Source organism: Sylvia atricapilla, chromosome 3 (genome assembly GCF_009819655.1).
Source record: "Sylvia atricapilla isolate bSylAtr1 chromosome 3, bSylAtr1.pri, whole genome shotgun sequence".
NCBI lineage: Eukaryota > Metazoa > Chordata > Aves > Passeriformes > Sylviidae > Sylvia > Sylvia atricapilla.
The window spans coordinates 59,400,682-59,428,073 of NC_089142.1; the positions used below are offsets into that span (position 1 = coordinate 59,400,682).

A 27,392-nucleotide genomic window follows, 5' to 3' on the forward strand; every position below is an offset into this window, starting at 1 on the left:
TCTTTTTACGAAGCAGTCCGGATTGCCCTGTATTAGTAACCTGTCTTGCTCATTGACTTCTATGCCTTGTTGCCCACTGTACTCTGCAGTGCCTTTTGCCGGTGGCTGGACTGTGTAAACACGTTTCAGCTTCAGCATGGTGTTTCTATCCATCTTGGAACTATTTATGAATGAAATATTTAGGTACTAGTACATCAGTCCTGCGTGAAAGAAGTGCCGTGTATGTGTTCCAAAGCAGCAGTAAAGACTAGTAGTGTACTTTACCAAGACTGCTAGTTTTTTGTCAAGTAGTCTTTTGGGTCCTTGACTCTGACTTCTGCCATCTCTGAGAAATAGAGTTCATGACCCTTCCACAAGCTACTTTGAGTTACCTTCATATGTTTGCCTTTAGTGTCCTGTACTGCTCGACAAGGAAGTTCTGCTCTGTTCATTGCTGGTTAGAGAAGGCAGATGGTTCTTCTTGATAACCTTTTAATGATCACCCTGGATTAGATGATTCTCCCTGCTGGTCTTGCTGAGGGGTTTTTAATTATTTCATTAACAATTTAGTGAAATGTGACACTTATTAATAACTTTAAATAATAACATTTTGCTTTAGTAGAATGAGAGATTAGTAGATGAAAGCTATGTATTTGATATTAAAGGGCTTAAATTGTATGTTTGCAGAATAATTGGATGTTTTTCTGCAAGCAGTCACTTCAAGTTAAAGCTCAAGATGACTGAATCTTCCATTAAAATCTACTGTAGACCTGACAAAAGTGATGTCAGTGCCATCTCAGTTAGTTTGTTCTTCATCCTTTACAGCTCCAGTATTTTATTTCATAATTTTGTGCGGTTACTGAAACTTCAGATAAAATAATTGCCCATTATTTACATTCTTCATTCTATGACACTTAACTTACTGGTCTGTTGTTATTTTGGTTGTCTGTTTTATTCTTTGGCAAAATATCACTTCAGGGGTCAAATTATCACATTTCATATATGTGAGGTTATTCCACTGGAGAGCCAGACTTAATTTTTTTGAGTAATCAAATTACCTTATTGATTACTCTCTCAGAAAGTAAGTAAATATTTGTGTGTAAAGGCTGTCCCATCTGAGATTAGGGATATGCAGGTTCACTGCCCCAGTTTTAATTTTTACTTAATTTTTTACTTGTATTTTATTGCCTTTTCCATATAATGTATATAATTACATTATTACCATATTTTGCTTTATGTGACATGTTTTAAAATATTTCACCTAATGTATGCCCTGAGTTTTCTTTTTAAAAATGCGTGAGCTTTATTAATTTGAATATTGTGAAAAGTTGTATACCTGTTCTGTATGCAGAATACTCTTGTTTAATAATTTGAATAAAATTTTGGAAGCTACAATACATTGAAGTGATTTTCTGAAAGCAGTGTATTATATCCAGTTTGAGCTTAATGATGTACATATATTCCTAAAAGGATGCCACACATACATTCTAAAAGTGAAGAATGTCATACTTAAATACATTGAAGAAAGGTTCTCTAAAGGTTGCAGGTGTTGTCAAATCAACACTTTTCAAAACAGAAGATTTGTATCTAGGGATAATGAATTTAATATTCTGAAGTGTTTGTTTGGCACTTCATTAAAGATTATTAACTTAGTGTGTTGCATAATATGTCTACAGGACCAGAGAGGAAAATGATGTCCTTTCCCATGTTTCCCATAACACCTTGTGTGTCACACACCCAATATTTATTAAGTGAATCCATAACATAGTGTATTCTGATGATGACTTTATTATATTTTTGGACCACGTTTTGTTCTGTCTTAAAACTGGTTGCAGTAATGTGGTGTAATTACTCTGCAATTAAATGGCAAAAATCGTAGCACTAGTTACTAAGAAAGTGAAATTATATAAGTAATTAGTATTTTAGTTAGCATACATGCCTTATAAATATCATGGTGTTTGTAAGTTATGCAAGTTTTTCAGAGTTGTAAAATAAATATCATTGTTATATTCTCAACCAAGCAGATGTCCCCATAAATATTTTTTTCTTCTGCAGGGGAGGATATACCACACCATAATTACAACAATGTAAAATAAAGTAAACAAATTTTGACTTTAATATTTTCTTTGATCATAAAGAAGGAAAAAATTATCCTTAATTACATTTACAACTACTACAAATTTACTGTCAAGAATTTGGTCATGCTTTATGCAGTACTTTTAAAATAGAGTGTACATTTTTAAAGGATATGTGATTTGCTTGTTAATTTTTTTAATAGATAGATTTTTAGAAGTTAATTCTTTAGCAGTAAGAAATTGATTTTACACTTTTTACATATCTTCAGAATGCATATGGATGTGACAATTTAAACATTAGAGGTTAGATGCTTTTCGGGAAAGTTTCATTTTCCATGACAATTCATTAAATAGAGAACATTTCAGTGTACTTGGACACACATAAAAATTAGGGAGGATTGTTTATACTTACTCTACCTTTAATGGTTTTGGTTATTTTTCACATATGGTATTTTTGAATTACCATTTTTTATAGTGCAAGCCAGAGTACAAGGTGCCTGGTCTGTATGTCATTGATTCCATTGTGAGACAGTCCCGGCATCAGTTTGGACAAGAAAAGGATGTGTTTGCGCCAAGATTCAGCAATAACATCATCAGCACTTTCCAGAACTTGTACCGTTGTCCTGGTGATGACAAGGTAAACCACTTACAGATCTTTCTAGTTAAAACAATCTTTGGTGTATCATCTATAAAGAATAAAGGTTTTAATCTCACTTTCTGGAGGGTGTCTGCTTATAAACTTGCCCTGTATACGTATTTCTTAATGCTGCTTGTCTTAGTGCAGGGATTGGAAAGATACATCCAATGAAATTAATTAGAGTTTTGAAAAGGTTATCTTTCCTTTGATTCTATGATCATCCAGCAGCTAAATAAAGTTTAACTTTAATAGTTTGGCTCACTAGTTCAGCTGTTCCCTTGGATCACAGTAGTTGAGATAGCCACCAAATTCTGATTCTAGAAGACTGGCTGGAAATAGCTGAGTGCAGGCAGTTTAACTTCCTTCATATTTGTCTCTAGTTGTAAAAGAGGTAGTGTTTCTTTTTATTGAATAGCTGCAGGAAGGTGGGGAATGCTAAGGGCTTTATCTTCACAGAAATTTGTGTAATAGAGTCATTAGGTAAAGTAGTAAGTGAGGCTGGATGCTTCAGGGAGAGTTATACTTAGAATAGTTACATGCATTCCTACAGCTGTATTTTTCAGCCAGAGATATGACAACTGAAGGCATCCATGGAAGGTGATTAAGGCACATTCAGCCATTCTGTTCTCTTAGGATTTCTGCTTTTTTAGAATGGTTAGGACCTCTGCAGGAAAATGTGTCAGGACCTGCAAATTTTGCTTGGCTGCAAATTTTGCTCGGCTAAGGATGTCTCTCTTCTCTTCTTCAACTGAGTTCTGAGGTGTTGCTGAACAGGTTATTTAAGTTAAATGACTTTTTTCCAATGTAGTGTTAGGTTTTCTGTGTGATTAACTTGTACTGCTTCAATTCCACCGTGTTTTTTTATTGTGTTTTATATAAGTAGGCACGATTTTTTAACTGATATTTTTATTCATTCAGTTGTATTCCTTCACCAGTATTAGTGTGTTTTGTTAACTCATTTGGCTTGTTACTTTAGGAAATACACTAATGCAGAAATAGCCTGATGTATTGAAGAAAGAGATGTTGGAACAAGGATGGATGCAAGTTTGTGTCTGGTCTTGAAAAATATATAGTAAATTTATTGTAGGCCATGAAATAGCTCTCCTTGTCCTGTGATACTTCAATGCATGGCAATTAATGTATTGCATTAGAGGTGTTTGATGTGAAGAGAGGTAGTAAAACCTAGTCTACTTAGTGTCCATAAAAGTCCTGTTAGGTTCATTTCTAGGATATCTTTCACCTCAGAGGAAAATTGTACTTTTCAATACTAAGTCTTGCTGCTGTGTTGCATATGGATTCAATATTATTGGAAGGACTTTGTGCTGTTAAAGTAGTTATCCTATACATTGCCTAGGAAAAAACTGAGCTGTCAGAAACCAAGGTATGTACCTAGTTTGTAACATTTTGATGTTTAATCTCATTGAAAGGCATAATGGAGAAACACAGCAGTTATCTTCATATGAGCAAATGTAGAATTTGTTTTTAAATCAAGCAGAAATGCAATAGCATTTCATTTAAGGTAACAACAAAAACACCTCACTGATTCATTCCTTTGTCTGTCCCAGAGAAATTGCAAGGTGTGGGTGAGACACAGAACTAGTTTTATATTCCTGTTCTGGAGAGATGAGGGAAGTTGGAGCCTCTGGTGGACTTGGCAAGGACTGCTTATCATATAGACTTCAAAGAAGGGCTCAGATACCGAAATGCTGTTTGGAAGCCTTCAGAGATTTCTTTTAAGGGAACTCTAAATTGCATCTTCCACACAGTGAAAATTCAGCACTTCTCTCTGTTATAGTTAGATATTCTCTTGTAGTTCTGGCTGAACAGACTTCTTTTCCTTTGTTTTGAACACTCTGGCTAAGTGCTCTGTGTTCTTGGTTTATAGAACTGAATAATTAAACCTGTGGCATTCACTGTGACAATGAATGCCAGATCCTATGAAGAATTTTCTGTTTTTTGTAATGCAACTGATTTTTTCCCGAAAATAAAGCAAAATCTTTCCTTTTGGTGGAAGTGAAGCTTATTGAAAAAAGTCTAGAAAGTCTAGAAGCAGATCAAAATAATGATCTGTTTGTGATGTAATAGAATGCTTCTATTGTAATAGAAAACAATGTAATAGAAGTATAAGCTGAACAGTGAGTTACAGCTAATGAAATTGTAATAAGTCTTAATTTTGTTTTTGTTTTTTATTCTCCATGATCCACCTTTTTTGATATAACTATATATTTTCAATAGGCAGGTAATTGTGTTGCAGTTTAAGCTTTTAAATTCCTCACTTCATCAAGAGAGCTTGCAAAATACAAAGCTGCTTTTCTAATAAAAATATTTTGCAGTCTTAGTAGTATATGCCCATTTTTCAGTGCGCATAAATGGGTTTGGTTAATAGGCAGAACAGAATTGCATTTATATATGCTAACTATAAAAAATTAGGAAACTAATAATTCATTATTTTAATTATTAGTAATGCTTTAAAATGCTTCCTTAAAACAATTTTCCTTCCATGTCGTCTTCCAGGACTACAGGCGCATTTTTGGTTGAGAGAATGTTGTCAGCTGTGCGCAGTAGCTCTTTGCTGTTTGCTAGGATCACTCTCAAGTTCATAGTTTAGACATCTTTGCTGTGACCCAGTATAACTGTCCTTACTGTTTGCAAACCTAAAAGTCCTTCAGTCTAGACAAATTAAAGTTGCTTGCTGAGAATTCCATAAGCAATAACAATAAGAAAAATAAGCATGACTCAGATCTTCTGTTTTTTCTTCATTTTAGAGTAAAATTGTTAGAGTGCTAAATTTATGGCAGAAGAATAATGTGTTCAAGAGTGAAATTATTCAGCCTCTCTTGGATATGGCAGCAGGAATTCCTCCTCCTGTGGTGACCCCCGTCTTGCCCAGCACTACAGCTGCTATGAGCAACAATACACCAGGTAAACAAAACCAGAAGGAAGTCATACTTTGAATCAAAACACTTCTGTCAGCTTTGGTATGTTGCTTGTTAACATGCTGAAATATCTCACTTAGATGCTAGAAAGGAGTCTATTACAGACACCATCAAGATCAGGGAAACAGGAAAGCAGTATTACTGATGTGGGCTTGATCGTTCTGTGCTCTGAGCATCTGCCTTAGTTATGTAGGTAGATGGCAGGAAAATGGATTTTTACCTTTTCTCTTCATCTAAATTTTTTCTTTCAAGGTTGGGATATTTGGGAAATTGGCCAGATAGGAATGGCTTTTGGCACCTGCTTTTGTAACCCCGCTTTTGCTGATCCCATGCTTAAAAGCAGTGAGGTGGACAAATTCACCTTGGTTTTCACTGGCAAAGCAAATACGTGATATTTTCAGATCTTGGAGTGCCTTTTCTGCATCTTCCAGCTCAGTATTTTTTATTTTTATGTAGTATGATTATATTAAATTGTTGGAATCATAAGTCTTAGCTTCTAATGCAGATTGACTTTTAAAACTCTAATCTAGTCATATTTAGCATTCATTGGTGTATCTCTACTTGTGAGCCATAAATGGAAAGGTATTTTGCAGGTATGGAGGATTCTTGGCATGAAACTAATTATCAGACTGCTGATTTAGTTCTCAGTGTTTCTCTTGAGAAAAAAAAATAAAACAAGCAATCCTCATGAATCCAGCTGATGCATCTTGAAATTTTTAGTAGAATCTTTAAGACTCCTCCTGGGGATAAAGTGCAAGTCCAGTGAGATTTAGACTAGCAGATAAGTAGATTGCTTAGAATTACCTTTTGGTATATGTCATTTCCACTGAATATTTTGGACTACTATGTGAAACTTATTTATTTTGCCTTCATCAGTGTTTTTATTAGTAGTCCCAATAGTGAAAAGAACTGTGAACTACACTAACACAAAGTAATTCTGCTACTTGAGGAATGTTGGTGTGAGTCTATGTTATTTTTGTGTGCTCTCTGTGAATGTCAGAAAAATAGTTTCAATTTATGTGTTTTTTTGGTGTTTAATAACAGCAGGTTTCGTTTCTTCTCTAACACTATTTTGAGTTTCTGTGTTAAAGTATTTTGGCATATTGGTTTTTCTCTTTTTTAGGTACACCTGTGACTCCAGTTACCCCAGCCAATGTGGCGCAGAGTTTACCTGATCCTTGGGTGTCTCAGATTGCTAACACAGACACTCTTGCTGCTGTTGCACAGATTTTACAGAGTCCTCAAGGCCAACAGGTAACTATTTTGTAGAGAGTTACACTGTAGACTGCCTGATACTTTGTGTCTTTAAGGTACAGGTAAGGAATGCTTTCATTAGTATCTCCTTTATTTATGTCCAGTATCCATGTTAACTTTTCCATAAGGTTGTTCATCACAAGTAAGTTCCAGGTACATTAAAACTCCTTGTTACCTTTTGTAACCATCCCTGTTTAAAGCTAGCACCTTTAAAGGGTCAAAAGTGTGTCAGAAGGTGATATCAGATAAGATGATGTGTAATACATACATACAAATATACACTGTCTATATAGATGATAAATACAGATCTATTGCAGATGACTAACTCAAGAAGAACAATAAGATGTCATGGATATAGATATAAAATAGAATGCAAATTAAAGCATATGTCTCTGTTGGATGCCTGAAGAAGAGCTAAATGTTGTACAGAATTGCAGAATGGTAGCAAACTTGTTCAGGAAGATACTGTGTATTGATTCCATTTTTTCTCTTTCCATCAGCTAAACATAGATTTTACTTTGCAGCATTAAAAAATAAGATTTTGGAAGTTACTATGTTCTTCAATTTTTAAATGCTGAACTCCAAAAGTGTCTTGATGTCCAGCATCACAAGAACTGTTTGTCCTCATAATCTGCAAATACAGAAGTTAAGCCCACACTTGTGTTTAAAAATGTAGATGATTTTTCAGTCTGTGCTAGAGCTATAGCACCTACATAACTTTGACATTATGATTTTTATTTGGACTGAGGTGGTTTTACCTGCTGGCATACTAAACAAAAATCTCATGCATATGAATGAGAAGCAGTGGCCAGTGAAAACTCTGGTGCTGGCAATAACAGCTTTACTTAGTGAAAATGTTTCTACACTATTTGGGTAACTAGAGTTGTCTGTAATTGTTCATAAGTCAACTGAAGGGAATATTTTTTATTCCCTTCAGTTTATATATCTGATTTTTATCTCATTACTTATTATTTTATCTGATTACTTATTATTAAATCTGGTATTTATCTGATTACTCTGGAAGAAACAAAATCACTAAAAAGCGAAGCAAAATGAGTTTGTGGGATACTTTGTAAAATATGAACAAAAAAATAGTGCACAAACTCTTAAACAGGGAAAGGATATGAAATGAGAAGGGTAAATATGTGGAAAGTCAGTGATATAATTTTAAAGATTGTTGCTTAAGAGAATATAGAAAAAGAAAATGAAGCAAGAGAAAAAATGAAGATGAGAAGGGCATTAGGATTTTAAAGAAAGCAGATCACAAAGAAATAACATTTGGAAATTTAGCTCAAATAGTCTTAAGCAGAAGAGAAGAGACAGGCTGGGTACACAATAAATATGAACATGCAGATGTCTAGGATTGGTAGAGGAACTGTGATATTTGTTTACATCCTGTCCATCTCTTTTCTTGTTCTCCAAACCATTCCATCTGCCACAGCCTCTCCCTCCAAAGGCTCCCCAGCTACAAAGACCTTGATGTAATCCTACAATTATGTTTTATGGGTGAGAATGCATGCAGGTAAATTGAGAGTCTAGACATAAGAGAGGGCTAACAAAGAAAGATGTGACCAACAAGAATGTGAAAACAGCAAGAATGGTGCCCACCCAGGATTTTTCCACTCTAGTGTCTCCATCTCTGCCTCTTCAGTTTGATTCCTTTCTACTGAGAGCAATGCACAGGCTGGACCAATATCAGTATCAGACAAAACGGGGCAAGGGGGGAACTCTTCAGCTTTGCCTATTGCAGTAATCAGAGAAAGTTGTTGCTGAGGTAGAACAACAAGTGAAGCCTTTTCAAAGGCTCTGCTGTGTAAGAAATCTGTATAACTTTTTAAAAGAATAGGGAAAATTGTTTCACGTTATCAGAAAGTAACTCTAAAACAATCTTGAAAAAGGGTCACACATTTTTGATGCATTGTGGAAAAGAAATTCAGCCTAATTGGTTTATGAATTTTCTAGTGAAGGGAGGGATTGAACCCTTTAAGAGTTCAGTGGGGAAATCTATTTGGGTTGAAGGTAAGGATAATCAGGGACTTATATCAGCAAGTTTGAACTACCTGAATTTGCTCAACCTTTTTTCCACAAATATCTAAAGATAAGACTCTAGGATTTATCTGGAGGAATGTCAAAGAACTGTTTCCTCTAAAACCACAGTGGTTTAGGAGAGCTTTTTTCCATAGTAGTATTTTTTAGTAGTTAGTATTTTTTCTTAAGGCAAATCTGTACATTTTTGTGGAAATGTCCCTATTCAACAGACAAATTGATCTCCACATGAAAAAGCCTTTTATTTCCTCATTAGGACAGCTTCTCTAGAAGATTATATACAGATAAGAATTTGAAGTAAGGAAATCAAGATAGACCAAGTGATTGGTTTGTACATTTGCTTTTTTTATGTTTTATTAACACAGCAAGAGAATTGTATTCTATCAACCCTCACCTGAGTTTCACCATGAGATTTCACCTGTGGCTTGTGCAGAGACACCAGTGCAAGCTCTCCCTATGGACAGGTTGCATTGGCGTAAAGTGGAGTTCTTTTCTCTGTACAGGTGTTCTTACAGGACACAGATTATCCTAACATAGGTGGGCCCTTAGGAAGCTGGAGTAGGCTAACAGATTTTTTTCAGGTCAAAAGGAATCAAACTGGAGAAACAGAAGAGGGGGAACCCTAGAAAGCAGAAAATCCTGAGTGGTGACTGGCATCATCATGCAACCTGTCAGAGCAAGTTAGGAAGAAGAAGCATCTGCCTATCTTATCAGCCCCAGAAAACAAATTAGCCAGTAAGTGGGAACAAAATTTGCTGTAAATGAAAACAAATTAAGACAAAATAATAGCCATAGGTTAGATGATACTTCATTCCTGGGAGTTTTTTTACTAAGTGGAAGGGAAAAGTCTATTTTGTACTTTGGTTTTATTGCTTAAAAAAATCTTATTCAATGTATTTGTTATTTTTTTCTCTTTTAGCTTCAGCAGTTGATACAGACACTGCAGATACAGCAGCAGAAACCTCAGCCTTCGCTACTTCAAGCCTTGGATGCTGGTCTTGTTGTCCAGTTACAGGCCCTCACAGCACAACTCACAGCTGCAGCTGCTGCTGCTAACACACTTAATCCACTGGAACAGAGTGTCTCTTTTAATAAGGTAGAAGTAGAATAATAGAAATTGGGAAAAGTATTTATTTTTAAAATATATGTGAAAAGTTATTTTGTATTTTATTATTTGACTCTGGACATTTTAAAAATACATTATATACTATAAAGTGCTACAGCTTGAAAATACAAAAAAATGTTGAGACAGTACTGTAAATATTAGTTTTGTATGAGTTTAGGGCTAAACAGCACATTGTAGAATAGCTGGAGTTGGAAGGGACTCACAAAAGTTACAGAATATGGTAATGGATTTGATTTATGATTTAGCAAAGTTAAGCTGTTGTTACGTATTTTTCGCCAGCTTTTGTAATACAGCAATGAGAATTGTTTCTTGCAAGGTAATAAATGGAAAATATGCAGGAATTAATATACACTGTTCTCTCAGAAGAGTAAAAAGTTGTATTTGTAATTTTCTTGCATTATAAAGTATGTGTCAAGAAAATTTTAATCTTAGCCATTAAATTATGTAAGTGAATAAATAACCCTGTAGAGAAACTTCTGTGGCAAAAAAACCCAAAACCAACAAAAAAAACAAACACCAACCACCCCTTCCCCAAAAAAAACACAACAAAACCCCAAGAACCCCCAAACCAAACTACAAACAAAACCAGAATGCAAGAATTTAAGAATACTAATATAATTACATGCCAGGTAGCAACAACCAATTGCAGTCATAGTAGTATAATACCTGTAATAAAGAAAAGGAAGAACTTCTGCTGAAAGGATTATAACTAGTTAACTGAAGAAATAAATAAACATTGTTCTATTATCTGTGGAAAAAACAGTTTGTGTGTACATAATCTCTGTAGGATTGTCCTGGAGTGAATAAATAGTAAGAGTAAGGAAGTTGGAGAAGCAAAAAACTTTTTTATTTTTCACTCAGATAATCTCTTTTTATTGGAAGTAATGCTGTAAAAAACAGCATTAAAAACAGCTGTAAAAACAAGTCAAGAGGTGAATGGCCTGTGCTCTTGCTATACCACAGCTGTAACCATCAACATGAGAAGGGTGTAATCCCAGGGAATGAATGCATCAGTTAATAGGGACTTCTGTAACATTTACAGACAGAAAGTATTTTATAGTACAGCATTATACTGCAGACTTTTAACTCCAGCATTTCCATGGATTGGTATATTCATAGATGTGACTGTCTTGAATTTTGGACAGCTTAAATGAAATGAAGGAATTCACATTCTGATGAGATGTTTGTATATAGACAAACATAAAGAAAGGGCAGATTTTATGTTAAAAAAATCACCTCTTTTAGTATGATGATCCAAAGGAAACTGTGAAGCATAGTTTTCATTCCATGACATCATATTTGTGAATTGGATAACAAATATAAATAGTGCAAGAAAATAATTTTGATGAATGCATAAATATCCATATACTTTTAAAAAATCCTACTTTGGCAGTTCTTCCAATCCTTTGTTTTTAATCTCTTCAGTCTGTAGTATCCTGTACTTAATTGTGCAAATTTATCTGCATTATGTGAAAGATTCTTTTGGCAACATCAAATGGGCATGTTTTCTGATCTTGCTACAGAACCAAATACTTGTGTTACAGTAAAAAAAAATTGATCAACATTTCCTATGCATTTACCCTTCTCCTTTTAATTTCCAAAGAGAATATCCTGATTCTTAGGAACAAAATTGTTTCCTTTCAAATAAACAGCTTTTTTCATGTCTTTAATACTTTCTGTTGCTTTTTCTGAACGTGTTTTCTTCTTAGGTAATTAAATTAAAGTAACACATGTAGCATAAAGGGAGGGTTCTATGCTTTTTATATGCTTATGTGTATAACATTAAACTTGGTATCCTAGTATTTAATTTGGTTTAATTTCTATTACTCTTATTTTAGAGAGTATTCTTCTACAAACTATGTAAAAATCAAGCTCTTTCAATTCAGATTTTTCGTTTCAATATGTCCGATGTTACTTGAACCAAATGTAAACAAAAATCATGCTGCACATTTACCTGTCTTGGCTGGGAGTTCTCTTGATTTCTCTGGCCTTGGTTTATCTAAGTATTTGTTTTGTTTGTCATGAACTGGTTACTAGTTTCTATTTATTTTTTTTCTCAGCCCTATAAGTAGTACATATTCTCTTATTTTCCTTCCTGCTTTGTCATGATGGAAGATACATGATGATTATTAGTATTTTAAGTTTGAGGTTGTTTTTCTAAAATGCACAATTTTTTTTTTCAGAGCAGTAGCATTTTATAAGTGCCTCCCTGGAAAATATACTAACAGTACAAACAAAAAAGGCAGTCACCTTGCTGTAAATGGATTAGATACATATGGTGAAAGTTGTTCTGGATTTTGACATCCCATCTCCCATAAGCTTGATGGTCTGCGTTTCTATTGTGTTTTCTCAGAGATATATTCAGTCCTGCTTTCATAAATATTACATTGGGAAAAGTGATTCTAAGTATTCTTGATTGATCAGTGATTGATCCATCTTCTAGTTAGCTTATGATGCTTTGCTCTTCTTGCTGGACTCCAGTAATTGACAGTAAATAGATTATCATGAGAAAGAAAATGGGTTCCTGAATCATCGTGGCTTCCAAGTTGCTGAAGATGTTTTTGCCTTAGTATTTCAAAATGACTGTTGTATGTTCTCATCCTCTTGGTTTTTTTCTCCTGAGCTTAAGGTTTGGAAAGAAGTGATGATGGTTGGTAGTATAGCATTAGCTCTGCTTTTCAGAAAACTTCCAAGGTGTGTAAAGATACATGGGCATGGCTTTAATAGCATGGTTCTATCATTAAATAGTGAAAAAAAAAAGGCAATTTCACTGATGAACAACGTCTGTTGTATTTCTTTTGCTTGTTCCTTAGTTTTTCTCTTCAAAGAAAGTATAGTGCTAGTAAAATACTTCCGAGCTTTTTAAAGTTAATAGGCAAACTTTTTTACTTAAGCAGAACTCCAGTGTAGACATCTTCACTGATAACACAGGAAGTTTATCCAAGTTTGTCTCCCTGTCAGATACCTTTCTTTTTATCCATTAGAAGGATTATTCCTCTTACATGATAACTGCTTGCTTTGATTTTTTTTTGCAGACTATGTGAGAAGTTGTTTTCAAGGAGCAGTATATTTGAAGGAATTCAGGTTGTCTAAATGACACATGTGTGTGAAAATACAGTAATTCTTTGTGAAGTAATCAAGCTGTAGGTCTTCTCTTGATATGAGCAGAGCAGTTTGATGATTACCAAAGGATTGAATAGTTGGCCTCTTCGTAGTAATTTCTTCTAATTAAAGGTACCATTACACAAAATTAATCTTTATTTAAGCTTTACTCCAAAGTAGCTCTTAGTTACTGTGGAAAGAACATGTACTTTTCCAGCAGAGCTCAGGAAAGCTGGGCCAAGATTTGATGCACTCAAAAGTTGGGTTGCAGTAGCAGTATGACAGTTAATTTTTTATTCAGAATATTTGCCCAACTTTTTTTTGTTGTTTTTCTAAGTTGAGAAATAAGAGCATCTTCCTACTGAAAAGGAAATATACATAAAGGGACATATAATGAGTCTCCAGTAATGCTTATTTTGTTTTCTTCTAGAAGCTGATGGACAGGTTTGACTTTGGGGAAGAATCTGAACAAAATGAAGAGCCTAAAAAGGAAACTTCCTCTTCTCAACTGTAAGACCAAGCTATGCTTCTTATGGAAAATGCTAAAATTTGCCTGATGCTAGTTAAAAATTAGGATTAAGTAAGGCAAATACTTATTTCAGAGCATAAGTACACTGAAACAGTAGAAAAGGACAGTTTTCTAAATTAACATACACATTTTACTGTAAATCTGTGTGCCAGAATATTTTTTGACTTCAGGATAAAGCTAGCATGTTCTTTGTTTTTTATAGTTATATTTATACAGTTGATGGGATTGTGATGATATTAGAAGGTGGAACTAGCTCCATTGTAATCATTATTTTACATTTTAGTTAAACAGAAAGCCAGTTGTGAAGATCTATTTGCTAACTGTTTAAACAAAGAGAAAAAGTGTAGATTTTTTGTTTTGGGGTGTTTTTTTTGTTTTGTTTTGGGTTTTTGTTTGTTTGTTTGTTTGTTTTAATTTAAGTTATTTCATTTTAGGCCGTTAGTACCAGAATCTGTGAACAACTCACTTTTTCACCAACTAGCTGAACAGCTACAGCAACAAAATTTAGAACATCTCAGACAACAGCTTCTGGAGCAGCAGCAGCCTCAAAAGGTAAGAACTCCATCTTGTGGCTGTTGTAGTAATTTATGTTCTCTGATTTAAAAAAGCATATTCCAGGATAAAAAAAACTGTGTTGTTACTGACAATTTTCCTATCATTAAAGTCTTTGTCACTAGCTGACTATGTAACAGAGGCTTGCCGAATAAGTGGCATAAGTGGGTAAAACTGATTAAAGCAGGAAAAACCCCACAACTAGATGTGTGGAGAGTACATTTTGCTTCTCCTAGGAAAGAGCATTCATTGGCTAAGTTAGACATGACTGTACTTGGCTTGTTCAGCTCTTTATATGGGAAAGAAAATGCTTTCCGATGCTTGCAGAAGGAATAAGGTGAGCAATGAAGTGATTAAGCTCCTGTCTCTGAAGGGAGGACAGAATAGAGACCGTGGGTAACTTTAATCTCCCCAGGTTTTATGTCTTGACTAAATATTGATGAAATAATTCTGTTGAAGAATCTGAGCTAAAAAATACAGTCATGTATTTCCCGAGAAATTATTCGTTAAGAACTGATGCTTGAGACAACCCAAGGTTCATTCTTAACTGTATGAATTGTGTCCTGTCTCTGCTGAAGGAACTTGGCTTATTTCTACTGAGATTAGTCCTCAGTACTTAACTGTTCTTTTCCTCTCCTGATCCCATTAAAACAAACAAACAAAACAACAAAAAACACCCACCACCAAAACAAACAAAAAACTCCACCAAAACGAAAAACAAAACAACAAACAAAACAAAGCAAAACAAAATTAAAAAAAAAAAAAAAAAAAGGCATTTTGTCTTGATCCTGGCCAGGTATAAAGTGGACTTACTGTGGAGTATTTGGATCTGGTTTCACAGGAAAATGGAAATCTCAGATTGAAAGAAAACAAAGGATCACAAATTTAACAAACATCTGTAAGATTTTAGTTCAAGCTGTGCAATGGTGAAGTCATAGAGCCATTGAATAGTCAGGGTTGGAAGAGACCTTAGAGTCATCAAGTCCAGCTGTCAAACAGCACTGTAACCTGTCAACTGCCACTGTGTAACCCCTGAACCACTAAACTGCATCACCAGCCCAGATCTATATACCTCTTAAACTTCACCAGGGACGGTGACCCCACCACCTCCCTGAACAATCTATTCCACTGCCTGAGCCTTCAATCCGAAGCTCAGCTTTCAATCAAGAATGCCATTTAAGCTTTGAATTTGTGACTTTATTAATTTAATTTTTACTAGATATTATTCCTTTATTGCTTTATTATACCATTTTATTTTCATTTCTCATTTAAATACAGTAAATGAAAAGGGATATACAACATAGCTACAGACTAAATAGTTTTGCGTCATGGTGGATATCTAGCTATTTCTGTCTTTAAACACTAAAACGGAATAAAGCATTGAAGAATGATCTGTTTGGGGAGCTTTTGATGTTTCATATTAGAAAGGAACTGTTTAATTTGAAAATAAAAATATCGAATGCTTACCTTATTGTAAAATAAGCAAAATCAAAGTTTACAATACATTTATGGATAGAACATTTACTTGATTCTCCCCCTTACTATTTAATTATCTGTTACAAGACCTGATGAATTTTCCCCTCTGATTCGGTCTTGTCTAGTCACTATGGAGAGAAAGTTTTACTTTCACCTCGATAATAACTAAAAGATACAAACTGCTGCTGGAACTACTTTGTAGTGACTGAAGTATGTTATGGGTAATATTTTCTTTAATTCCATGTGTAAATTACATTGAGAAAGATCAAAGAGAAAGAGAAGGAAAGATAAAGCATAAAACAAAATTATTAGGCATCTGATGAGGACCAGAGGGAAAGGAGGAGAGGACAGAACATCAAAACAGAAAGAGCAGCAAAAACTGTAGGCATTGATATCAAGAAACAGATGGTTTAAGAATAATTAAATATAAGGAAAATGAGACAAAACATTCTGTTAGAAGGCAAATAAATTAACTGAATTATAGTGGAATATATTTTTACAAACTTACTATAAGATTTTATTAAAAAGTAAAAAGATAAAATTGTTACTACTAGTCATTCTGCTAACTTTTTGTCATTCTCTGGGCAGATAGAGCATGTAGGACTTTTTAAATTAAAAGTTAAAATATAGTGAGGATCACTGAAATGTTTATGTGCAGTAATGGATTATAGATTTTAAGTGGCTTTTCAGAATTATTCTCATATAATTTCTGAGTATTTTAATTTCATTTATTCTAGTTCTTGAATTTATCTTGTATCTTAGAGTTATTTTTTCCAGATCTGTACTTTCAGGCAGTGCACAGTCTGTTACAGCTTTTTCTCTAGCAAATCATCAACACCTTGACTATTCCACAGTCATTATTTTTGGTGTTTTTTTCAGAACTCTTTCTTTTGTTAGATCTCTTGAAATTACCATTTTGACAAAAATGACGTAGCTTCCTCCCTTATCTTTCAGTAATTGCTCGTCTGAAATAGTGCACTAAAAAAATTCAGACTAGTGTAAAATTTTTAACTAGTTCAGTTGGTATTGCAAATACTTTTATTATATTAGTATCGAAATAACATTTATTAATGCATATGCATGGAGGACAAGTGGATGTTTTTCAGGGTCACTGTACACATGGCTTGTTTGTCCTGTGAATTTCTGTTCTGAAGCAGCCAAATTAAGTAGTGATTTGTCTACTTTGTGTGTTCGGTAGTTTTTTTTGATTTAGCAAATAGATAGTAATCTTGTAATCAGGAATGTTAATTATTTCAAAGTTTTGTGTTTAAGGATGATATTATAAAAAGGGAATGGAATGGGTTGATATCCAGTTCAATTTTCATATTGGTGAAAAGTGGGAATATTATTTTCATACAGTATTAGATTTGTAATTGCAAGGGGCTTTTTGCTGTATTATTAATTGTTATTTAGGCGAGCCCTGAAGAGAACCAAGAAGGAAATTTTGGTTCAGAGCATTCTGCATCACCATCACAAGGGAGTAGTCAACAGCAGTTTTTGGAAGTGGAAGCAAATGTAGATGATTCAATGGATATTCAACAACAGGTAAAATAATTTAAAATTTTATTACAGAAATTGAAGGGAAAGCACATACTAACGTGATTCCAAGTCATATATATTGTGATTATATTTACGTATTATTGAACATCTTTTATGTCTGACATCAGGACATGGATATAGATGAAGGTCAGGATATTGCTGAAGAAGAGATTTTTGAACAAGAAGAAAAGAAATCAGCTGTTCGTTCAAGATCAAGAACTCGTTCAAGATCTCGTTCAAGGTTTTGTAATTACCTTTATTTAGTAAATTAAGCTTTTCTGAAAAAATATTGCAATTCGTGATTTTCAGTCTTAATTCTGTATTTTCCAAAATTGTCATAAGCAGTTTTTGGCAATGAAAAGACACGTTCATTAAATATTTGTGTGTTAGATGCAGACTTCTGGTATGACAGTTCGTTTGCCATATCTGTGGTTTAACTGGAATTTTTTAAGACCTGTTCAGTTTACAGAACTAACTAACACTAGGCAGCTGGCTTTTTGTTCCAGAGAATTAGATACTGTAGATACAGAACATTTTGAATGTGTTTTGTTTTAAGGCGTATATTCTATTCCTCACCCAAAGGCATTAAGTTTATTTCCTGAAGCAGCTTTAGTGAATATAATGGGAATATCTGTGTAGTGCCTGAAGTTTATAGTTAAAAGACAGTTAAGTCAGAGTATTTTAACTCAGCATACTAAAATTAAGTATTTTTTAGGTCACCAAGAAAACGAAGGTCTAGATCACGGTCTGGTTCTCGTAAGCGGAAACACAGAAAACGTTCACGCTCAAGATCAAGAGAAAGGAAGAGAAAGTCATCTCGGTCATACTCCAGTGAAAGAAGGGCTCGGGAAAGGGAAAAAGAACGTCAGAAAAAGGGATTGCCTCCTATACGGTCAAAAACACTAAGCGGTAAGTAGCACCTGCTTAAATGGAAAGAAGGCTTTGTTTTCATTGACAGAACAAGATTTATCTTGACTGCTTATGTATTTATAAGTTTAATTTCTGATGTTTCTTGCAACTTAGGGTTGTTCTTGCAACCTTCTTGTCATCTTAGACTAGAACAAGTATTATACTGTTCTACTGATGTTTTTACTCTCACTTGCACCATGGATTTTGCTTCTCAACAGAGAGCAGTAAAGGCTGTATCTAAGTTACAGTCTTCTTTCTCTTTAATGTTGTCTTTAACTTGGCATTTGGATGTGTCCAGCAGTTGGTCTGAAAATCGTTAAAACAGTGAAGTCTGTGGTGCACATTTCGAACACTTTGTTCTAAAACATGTACATTGTTTTTTACATAGATTTTCAGAGGAATGTAGTGCCAAAACAGGTGGAATTTGGTAGTGTAAGACAGACTGTAACAGTGGTACCTTAAGAAAGTATTCAAAAATCAAGTGGATTTCAGCCTCTTCAGAGTGCTGCTGTGCACTGCTTTCATTTGTATGGAGAATTTACATACTAAAAAAAAAGAAGGTAGTAAGAAGACAAATAACTTCCTCCACACAGTTGCTTAAATCAAAGGGATGTATATTGAGAATTTAATTTTGTTTAGATAGGGTATAAACTGTTTCTGATGTAGTTTTGCATTTATCTTTTGTCTTTGAACTATATTGTTTATCTCACAAGCAGCTCACAACTCATTTTTGTAAAGAAAAGAGTGTTCTGTTCTCTTCACATTAATATTTTATGCCATTCCAAGGTGACTTTAAACTGGGGACTACTACAGTTTAGATGTGCTTTTTTCCCCTTCTTAGCTGTTTTTTCACATGAAAAGAGACAGATTGGTTTTATGGTGTAGATTTCTCCCAGCACTCCACAAGGCAGGGAGCCATAACCAGAATGGTTGGGAGCTGAGAGAGAGATGTTAAGGAACCTAATGAACAGCAGCACCATTTGAGGTCCTGTGAAGTTTAAAGGAGATATTAAGTAGGCTAAGTGAAGAAGTGGAAACTTTGGGGGGAGATAAGTGATTAAATAAATAATTCACCTGTCAAGTGCTCTACTTCATGAAATTTGTTCAGTGACAGCCACTATTACTACTTGCTGAGATCTGAAGATTGTTTCATAGAGCTTAACAACACGAGATATGAAAGGGATATCTACAAGCATGTAAGGAACAAGTTTTGTCCAAGAGAAATCTTAAAACTGGTCATTCTCAGCACTGCAGAGTACTGATGTCAATTGAAAATGTCAGTTGACACAATGCACAGCTCTGGTTTCCATTTTGGTGCACCAGGATTGGTACAGAAAGGAGATGTGATGTATTAAGATAATGATGAAGAAATAATATTTCCTGGGTTAAGGATAGGGCAGACGAAGAAAAGCAAGCTGCACGTATATATTGGGGAGACAGAGGAATTTGAGCCATGTACAGATGGGAGAAAGAAGTCTTAGCTCATGTCAGTGAGTGTTTATGTTTGGCAAGGAGGATGGGTAGACATTTGGAAGGCAGGGATCTGGGCTCATGGTGGAATTAACAAGAATCAGAAGTATTATGGATGTCTTCAGCCTGATTGGCCTCAGATAAGTTTATCTTTCCAGGTTGTTGCTCATGGTAAATTAGTAGTATTGTTGCTATTTTCAGGTGAAGATGCAGTGCATAATACTGCAGTATTAAGTTCCATCTGTAATACACTTTTAGCCAGTTCAAACTTAGTCTTACTTTGTTAAAATTGACTTGAATACAAGGAGCATGAGTTTTTTAATGGAAGGTAGAAGAGAAATATTTTGGGTTTTTTCCACAAGTAATTTATAATTCAGTTTACCTTAGCTGAAAATCTACAGAATTTTATAGTTTTATTTCTATGGAGACAACTATCTTGTTTAAAAGAAAATGAAACAAGAAGAATTAACACTTGTGGTGAATATGTTTCATGTTGTTTAACCCTTTATCGTTTTTGTTAATGTACTTAGTCTCTATATAGTAAGTAATAGATTTACTATTCTTAGGTTTTTATCAGTGATTCCTGGGTAGTTATAAAACCTTTTACATTCATGCTATAGAGTATTTCAAAAGCTAACATTCAGTATTTTTATTGATATGAATGTGTCTCTTGACAGTTTGCAGTACTACTCTTTGGGTAGGTCAAGTAGACAAGAAGGCTACACAGCAAGATTTAACAAACTTGTTTGAAGAATTTGGACAAATAGAGTCAATTAATGTAAGTAAGCCTAGACATGCTTATGCCTCTGAATTCCTTACAGCTGCTCAAACTTGTATTTAGGAGACTTTTCTATGACAGTTAAAAATTGTGGCCATGGTATTTGCGCCCTGGTTTTGATCTACTCTGTGTTGAAGCACTAAAGACTTTTTTACACTTCAAGGTAAAAAAGCTCTTCCTAAGCTCTAGTACTTTATGCAGTTTTGAAACCAGGGTTTAACTAAAAAGTTATGGTTGTTCTGTGATGTCTCATGGAGCAGGTATGGGGTTTTTTTTGCCTAAGGACACCTACAGATGTGTATCCACATGGTTCTTTGTTACTTTCACAACAGCAGATTCCTCAAGTAAAATCCTTCTCAGTAAAACATTTAGTAGAAAAGAAATTGTACTGTAAACAAAGGTTATTCCAAAATGTGACATTATTTAGAGTGATTTAGAGTCAAGTGTTTAGAGTAGTACCTCAGTTGCCAATAATTCAGCTTCAAAAGAAAGTATTTTTCTCCTAAAACAGCAGATCTATCTACATGAGAGAAATCTGGGTTTTCCTCTTGCTTCAGCAGTTTTAAAATGCTTCTTGTGCAATTTAATTCATTTCAGATAATACTTCTACTGTTTTCCTGTCATGTTAATATATTCAAATATGTAATTAATAAGGAATACTTTTTGTGACTTTACAGAATCTTCTAAAAAGTTTCACAAGTGAAAAAAAACAATCCCATAGCCAGACATTTAAACCTCATTTTGATTTGCAGGGCCTATCAAACAAGGAAAATAATGTAACAATCATACATGTCCCAGTGCCTATTATATTCAAAGGCAAGCCATATTGTAGATAGTTCATCCTCTGCATTCCACAAAGCTTAAGTACCTAGAATAACAATTTTTATCTTAATGCAGTTCTTATAAAATATCTTTACAGTCTGGTATCTTTCATGTTTGTTATGTTACTGTGTGCGTTTAAACAGTGTAAAAGCACACCAAGATTTTTAACTAAAATGGATGTAAGCAATTATCATACTGTTGTGGTTTGAAAACAAACCAAGTGAGAAGCTCTAAGTCAGAAATAAAATTTAATGAGAAGAAAAGAAAAAAATAAATAAAATAAAATAAATGCAACAATACAAAAAGAAAAAAAAAATTGACAGAGTCAGAATAAAACCTGATCAGGGTGATGGAAGCAGTCCAGACAAGGTGGTCTGCCTGAAGCAGTGATCTCATAGAAAGTCTGGTAGCTCTGGTTCTCTAAAAATTAAGTGGGTGAGGGCTGCTTCTACTGTCCCAAATCCCAGCTTATATCCAGGTGAGAATGCTTGGCTCCTCCCCGTGGGCAGAGCATCTCACAATGGGATGATGAGTCATACAGGAGGGCCTTGATGGCCCATTAAAGAGAGATAACTCCTGGAGGGAGTTATCTATGAGTCATGCAGCAAGGCTTTGATGGGCCATTAACTGAAGATGGTGATAGAATACATCCTAAACTACAACCCAGGACACATGCATAATATGTAAGCTTGCAAAGATTACGTGCTATGTCATACAATAAATGAAACATGTTATACATGCATAAATACAATAAAACAGTAGAAAAAAACCATTCAGGAATGAAGAGTCTACCCTTCAAAAGTGCAATCTACTTTTAAACGCTATTTTGCTCCTCTCTGAGAGGTTATTGCTCTCCCAGAGAGTTTGGAGCTTAAGAAGAGGTAGCAACCTCTGCTTTTCTGAAGTTGTCATAATGTAGCTCCCAGTTTTTGTCTGCTCCTTGTTCAAATCTTTCATGCCATTTATAACACTCATTTTTCAGCTTGCTGCTGTTTCTTGAAAATGTTGTAACTGAGGTAGCCTGCCAGTATCACTCTTACGTTTTCTCAATGCCCAAACTTAATGTGGCTGGTTAAGGGAACAATTGTTTCCAGTATAAGCCTTTCCTTCTATAGTATTGGTATTCAATTAGTGTCGTTTCATAATCTGAAGTACTGATATTCCTACTTTTTAAGACCACTGCTGTTTTTCCATAGATGATTCCCCCAAGAGGATGTGCTTATGTATGTATGGTACATAGACAAGATGCATATCGTGCTCTTCAGAAACTTAGTTCTGGGTCATATAAAATTGGATCTAAAATTATTAAGGTAAGGTGATTTTGATCTTAAGGATGCTGTCTGTTTCAAGCGCAGTACAATTCTACTATGATGATTTCAAATGTACATTCAAATGTACAATGTGGAGAAGAAGAATGAAACAGTGTGGTGTAAAATGCAGCTTTTAACAGGCAATAGGAAAGACAGAAAAATAACATTATGACTTGATATTTAGGAAACATTTGGACAACAGTTCATGTATGTACAGCCTAAGTTCTGTACCTGACCATTTGGGTCATTTAATGTTAAATTTTATAGTTGTCTTAGAGGTAAATAGAATTAAATATTCAATGTTATGGAGGTTTCTTCTACCTGTTTGATACTTTAGGGTAAATTCTTGAAATACTGTATTTTTAATTTCTCCATATATATGTTAGCATTCATGTAGAACAAATTTAAGCTTTCTGATGTAATTAATCATACATGTACCTATTGTAGAGGCCAAGTAAGTTTCTTGCAGGTTCGTTTGAAATCCAAACATTGTTAAAACTTTTAACTAATAGACACTGAGGATTGTTGTGCAGTGAAACAAATGTGAAAGAAATAATCTGAAATATTCTGTTGCCAGGTTATATGATTTAACCAGATTGTCTGATTGGGTTTTATTTTCAGATTGCTTGGGCTTTGAATAAAGGTGTGAAAACAGAATACAAGCAATTTTGGGATGTGGATCTGGGAGTTTCCTATATTCCATGGGAGAAAGTGAAATTGGATGATTTGGAAGGCTTTGCTGAAGGTGGCATGATTGACCAGGAAACAGTAAATACAGGTACAGGCATTAACAATTCAGACAGACAATGTGTTTATTTTGGTAATTGCAAATTCTCAGAAAATTTATTGTTTAGGAAATACATATTCTTTTTTCATTTATGTAGATTTTTCTAGTTCTTTGTTTACAATACAAATGGCACTGTAATAATGAAATCTGGATTGTATTTTTGGATTAATAACTAGTTGATTGTCATAACAATGAAGAACTGGTGACAGGGTAATTATTTTACACCAGTTAATACAGGTTAGCATATTTTAAGAGTTATGAACTTTCTGTGCACTGGTATGTAAAATGTTAATTTGTGTAGAAATTGTTATCTGCTTATGGTTACAAAAGTCTTATATTCAGGTATAAGTCTTAAGTTGAAATTAGAACTTGTCCAGGTAGGCACAGCTTAGCAGAACCTTATGGTATTTTTTCCATGAAGTCAGAGAGACAGAGAAACGTGTAGTGTTAGTCCTTCTGAAACCCAGTTGAACAGTTTGTTAGGTTTATGAAAATTTACTTGTACTGTATTTTTTTTAATGAGACCTATACCAAAATAAACAGTAGATGAAGACTTTTGCAATAGTGACAGTGATTCTTCAGGTCAAAATACAATCTTGCTTTGAGTGAAAATTGAGTATAAATGACAAAACTTTAAACATGTAATGCTACTGAAATACATTCACTATGTTACACTTAAAGTACAAAATTTTTGAGTAAATGGCAGATGGAAGAAATGGAGGTTGTGGTGAGATTTGTTTAATATCAGGATTCTTTCTCATTGTACTGTTGCCACGTGGTAGCATACATATATTTGCTACAGGAGCTTTTAGAAAATGGAACATACTCTATATTGCAAATTGTTAACAGAATTGTTGGTAAATAAACTTGGCAAGTTTTGAAAAAACAGTTGTATACAGGCAAAATTAAACAGCCTTGCAGGTAGATAAAGCTATTTTATGTTCCTTAAAATACACAATAATAAATAGTTGTGCTCTTTTTTTTCATGGTAAGTTCAGGAGGTATTTATAATGAATCTCAGTAGATACTAGATTCGAATTTTTTGTTAAAGAAGGAAGATGACTTTTTAATACCTAAACAAAAATAATACATTGTCATTTTATAATAAAATACATCATTTTTAAAGAGTGGGAAACAGCCAGAAGCTCAGAAGCTGCTAAAGAAAATACTCAAACGACGCAGAGTGCTACAGTTGATAAGAGTACCGTTATTACAACACAGACAGAAGCTTACACACAACCAGTCACTATGCTTCAGGTTGGTAATGTCTGAGTTTGCAAAAGCCCCACAGAATTGGTGGGCAGACTTTTTATTCAGCACTGGTAAACTTTAATGCTTAGTTTAAGTTTAATTTTTGATTTAAGTCCTGCATCCATTAGTGTTCATCTCTGCAGTATTTTAGAATAGAATAGTTGCCATGGTTGAGCATAATCTTTAGTTTCATGCAGTTGCTTAATACAAAAGTTTTTGTGCTTATATTATTAGTGTTTTATCTTTCCAAATGTGTATAGACATTTTCAGTTGTTGAACTGACATAAAGTTATATGAATGTTAATATATTTGCATTTACATGAATTGAATTTTGAGCTTTTTCCTCTTTGCAAAAACTCTCTTCAGTCTTAGCTGTCTCCTAATGTACACTGTGATCAGTATATATTTTAATATACATGTATATATTGCCTTTATACTACTTCTAATTACATCATTGTAAATATGATGCACTGTAACAAAATGCATAGCACAAACAGAAATTCAAGAAATTAAATAATTTTCAGAATTTCATCAGGATTAGCCTTACAGTTGCACACACTAAACTTAATTTTCCAGTACTGTTCTAAAATACTTAAGTTTTTCTAGACACTAGAATCACTGTTTTCCAAGTGCCCCAAAATTGTTACACTATCTACATTTTTCTTCCTTTTCTCTGCATTTCTGCATTCACTTCTCTGTGATAGGTACATTTTTATTCTTGAGTAGACATACTGTTAAACTGTGGTTTTGTCTGTCTGAGAATAAAGTAAAGATAATACAGAATTCCTTGTCCTTGTTTGCTCATAGTGTAGCATTTCAGAATGCAATCTAATTCTTCAGTGTTTGAAATATATACAAAGCCTTTAGTACATTTAGTGCTTGATGTGAATTGCAATTAAATCAGTTTATCCCTTATAATGTCCTTGAGTACTGTTTAGTATTGAAGCTTCTTGTTTTTCTTTCCATGAAAAAAGATTCCAGTAGCTCCAGCTGTGCCTGCTGTTAGCTTGGTTCCACCTGCGTTTCCTGTCACAATGTCTGTCCCTCCTCCTGGTTATAGCCCAATTCCTCCTCCACCCTTCTTGAGAGCAAGTTTCAACCCTTCACAGCCACCTCCAGGTAAGTCAGTAAAAATGGAGTGTGTATTGAGCATAGGTAGTTTGTGTGCCTCTGTGTACCTCAGAGTTTTCTGTAAGCTACTGGTTTACTGTCTGAATGAGTTGGCCTTTGACTCCTAAATTTCATACTAGATTAAAATTACTTATATCTAACTTGGTATTATTTTTACCGATGTATTTGGTTGAGAATAGAAAGCATAGCTTTTTACCTTTGTGAAAAATTAAAATTTAAAAATACTTAAAATTGATCTCTTTGCTTTTGAAAAGATTAAAACTCTTTGATTTTCTTCTTTGAATATTACTGGCAGATATCACTTAAAGATGCACCTGCAGAACATCTGTAGTGAAGATGGGGCTGTTTTTGAAAACAGTAACCACTTGCCTCTTCCTATTCATTTGTTATTTTGCTAGTGCACAGTGCTGCAATTTCTTGGGGTAAATAATGTAGGCAGTCTTTTACTGCAAAAGTTTATTTGGTTTTCATGTAATCATTTGTCTTTTTTTTTCCATATAGGTTATATGCCTCCTCCAGTCCCACCTGTTGTCCCACCACCTGTTGTCCCGCCACCTGTTGTCCCACCAGTTGTTCCAACGTGTAAGTTTGATTGCTGTAACAATTGTTTTGGTGTGATGAAAAGTTTACTTTGTTTATATGCTCCTTGTTATTTAATCAAAAGCAAGTTAATCCCATGTAATGGGAAATAGCAACACAGAAGTTGTTGTTTAGCTGGTTTAAACAGACATTGAGAAAAAGACTTCCAGAGCTTATAATGTAGACTGAAAAATTATATCTAACATGGAGTTACTGAAGAAAGTTATGGCAAATTGTTAGTTATTTGTATGCATAGTTCAATATTTGGACCTTTCTAACACATGTAGCTGTTACTGGAATTATTTGGTCTTAGTCACTGAATAATATGTAATAATTTATTTTAGTTTAGCATTCTTAACCGTATTCATTTAACATTTAAAGATATGTTAAAGTACTGATTGCTTAGGTTTGCCCACAGCTCATGATCTCTAGGAAAAAACTCTAAATGTTACATTGCTAATTGAGGATAAGAAATTTATTATCAAAAAATGTACCAGTGAAGGTAATTAATTTCACTTCTTTTGGTTTATCAGCCAAAACTAAACTAAATTTGAAGGTTTCACTATATGATTACTATGATATGCTTCTGTTATTTCTCCACAGCTTTAGTACAACCTCCATTACCAATTGCACAAGAGACAATGAAGGATGTTCCTTTTTCTGGCCTTGTTCTACCAGTTGGCACAGTTACTAGTAATCTGGCTACTCCAACATTATCTGCTGGAAGTGTTTTTAATCCCCTGCCAATCAACAAACTAGAGTCAGATGACAAAGGATCACATCTCACAGACCTTCAAATTTCTTCCAGTGAAAACAATAGATCTGGTAAGAAATGTTTTCATTATGTGATATGATTGTGTACAGGAAGCATCACACTCCGAGGAATTTTTGCAAATTACAGTCCATTGAGCTAGTAACTGCAGAATAGGAAGTTTTGGACTGGGTAGGGTATTATTCTGAATTTAATTTGGGGATGTGGTGAGAACCATCTTTGTTATCATTTAATCACTGACTTCTAGCAGCTTATGCTTAAATATGTTTTTCTCATAGACTCAAGAAGTGAAGCTGAGTCTGGGAACCTATTAGAAAACTTCTTAAAAATGC

The 27,392-nt window shown here is 34.2% G+C and overlaps 1 protein-coding gene across 4 annotated transcripts in view; it reads left to right on the forward strand.

Moving 5' to 3' along the window:
• SCAF8 (SR-related CTD associated factor 8) overlaps positions 1-27,392 on the forward strand; it is an 88,007-nt gene that overhangs the window by 22,940 nt on the left and 37,675 nt on the right. For 2 of the 4 annotated variants that reach the window (XM_066315508.1, XM_066315507.1), the window contains exons 4-19: positions 2,530-2,691; positions 5,457-5,613; positions 6,751-6,881; positions 9,847-10,023; positions 13,586-13,665; positions 14,119-14,236; positions 17,126-17,257; positions 17,380-17,492; positions 17,967-18,160; positions 20,308-20,408; positions 22,427-22,540; positions 23,162-23,318; positions 24,454-24,584; positions 25,553-25,697; positions 26,211-26,291; positions 26,892-27,113. In XM_066315508.1, the coding sequence (XP_066171605.1) occupies positions 2,530-2,691; positions 5,457-5,613; positions 6,751-6,881; positions 9,847-10,023; positions 13,586-13,665; positions 14,119-14,236; positions 17,126-17,257; positions 17,380-17,492; positions 17,967-18,160; positions 20,308-20,408; positions 22,427-22,540; positions 23,162-23,318; positions 24,454-24,584; positions 25,553-25,697; positions 26,211-26,291; positions 26,892-27,113 (2,215 nt within the window). Of the gene's footprint in view, positions 1-2,529; positions 2,692-5,456; positions 5,614-6,750; positions 6,882-9,466; positions 9,663-9,846; positions 10,024-13,585; positions 13,666-14,118; positions 14,237-17,125; positions 17,258-17,379; positions 17,493-17,966; positions 18,161-20,307; positions 20,409-22,426; positions 22,541-23,161; positions 23,319-24,453; positions 24,585-25,552; positions 25,698-26,210; positions 26,292-26,891; positions 27,114-27,392 lie in introns of those variants that run through there. The other 2 variants (XM_066315509.1, XM_066315510.1) reach the window with 2 other exon arrangements.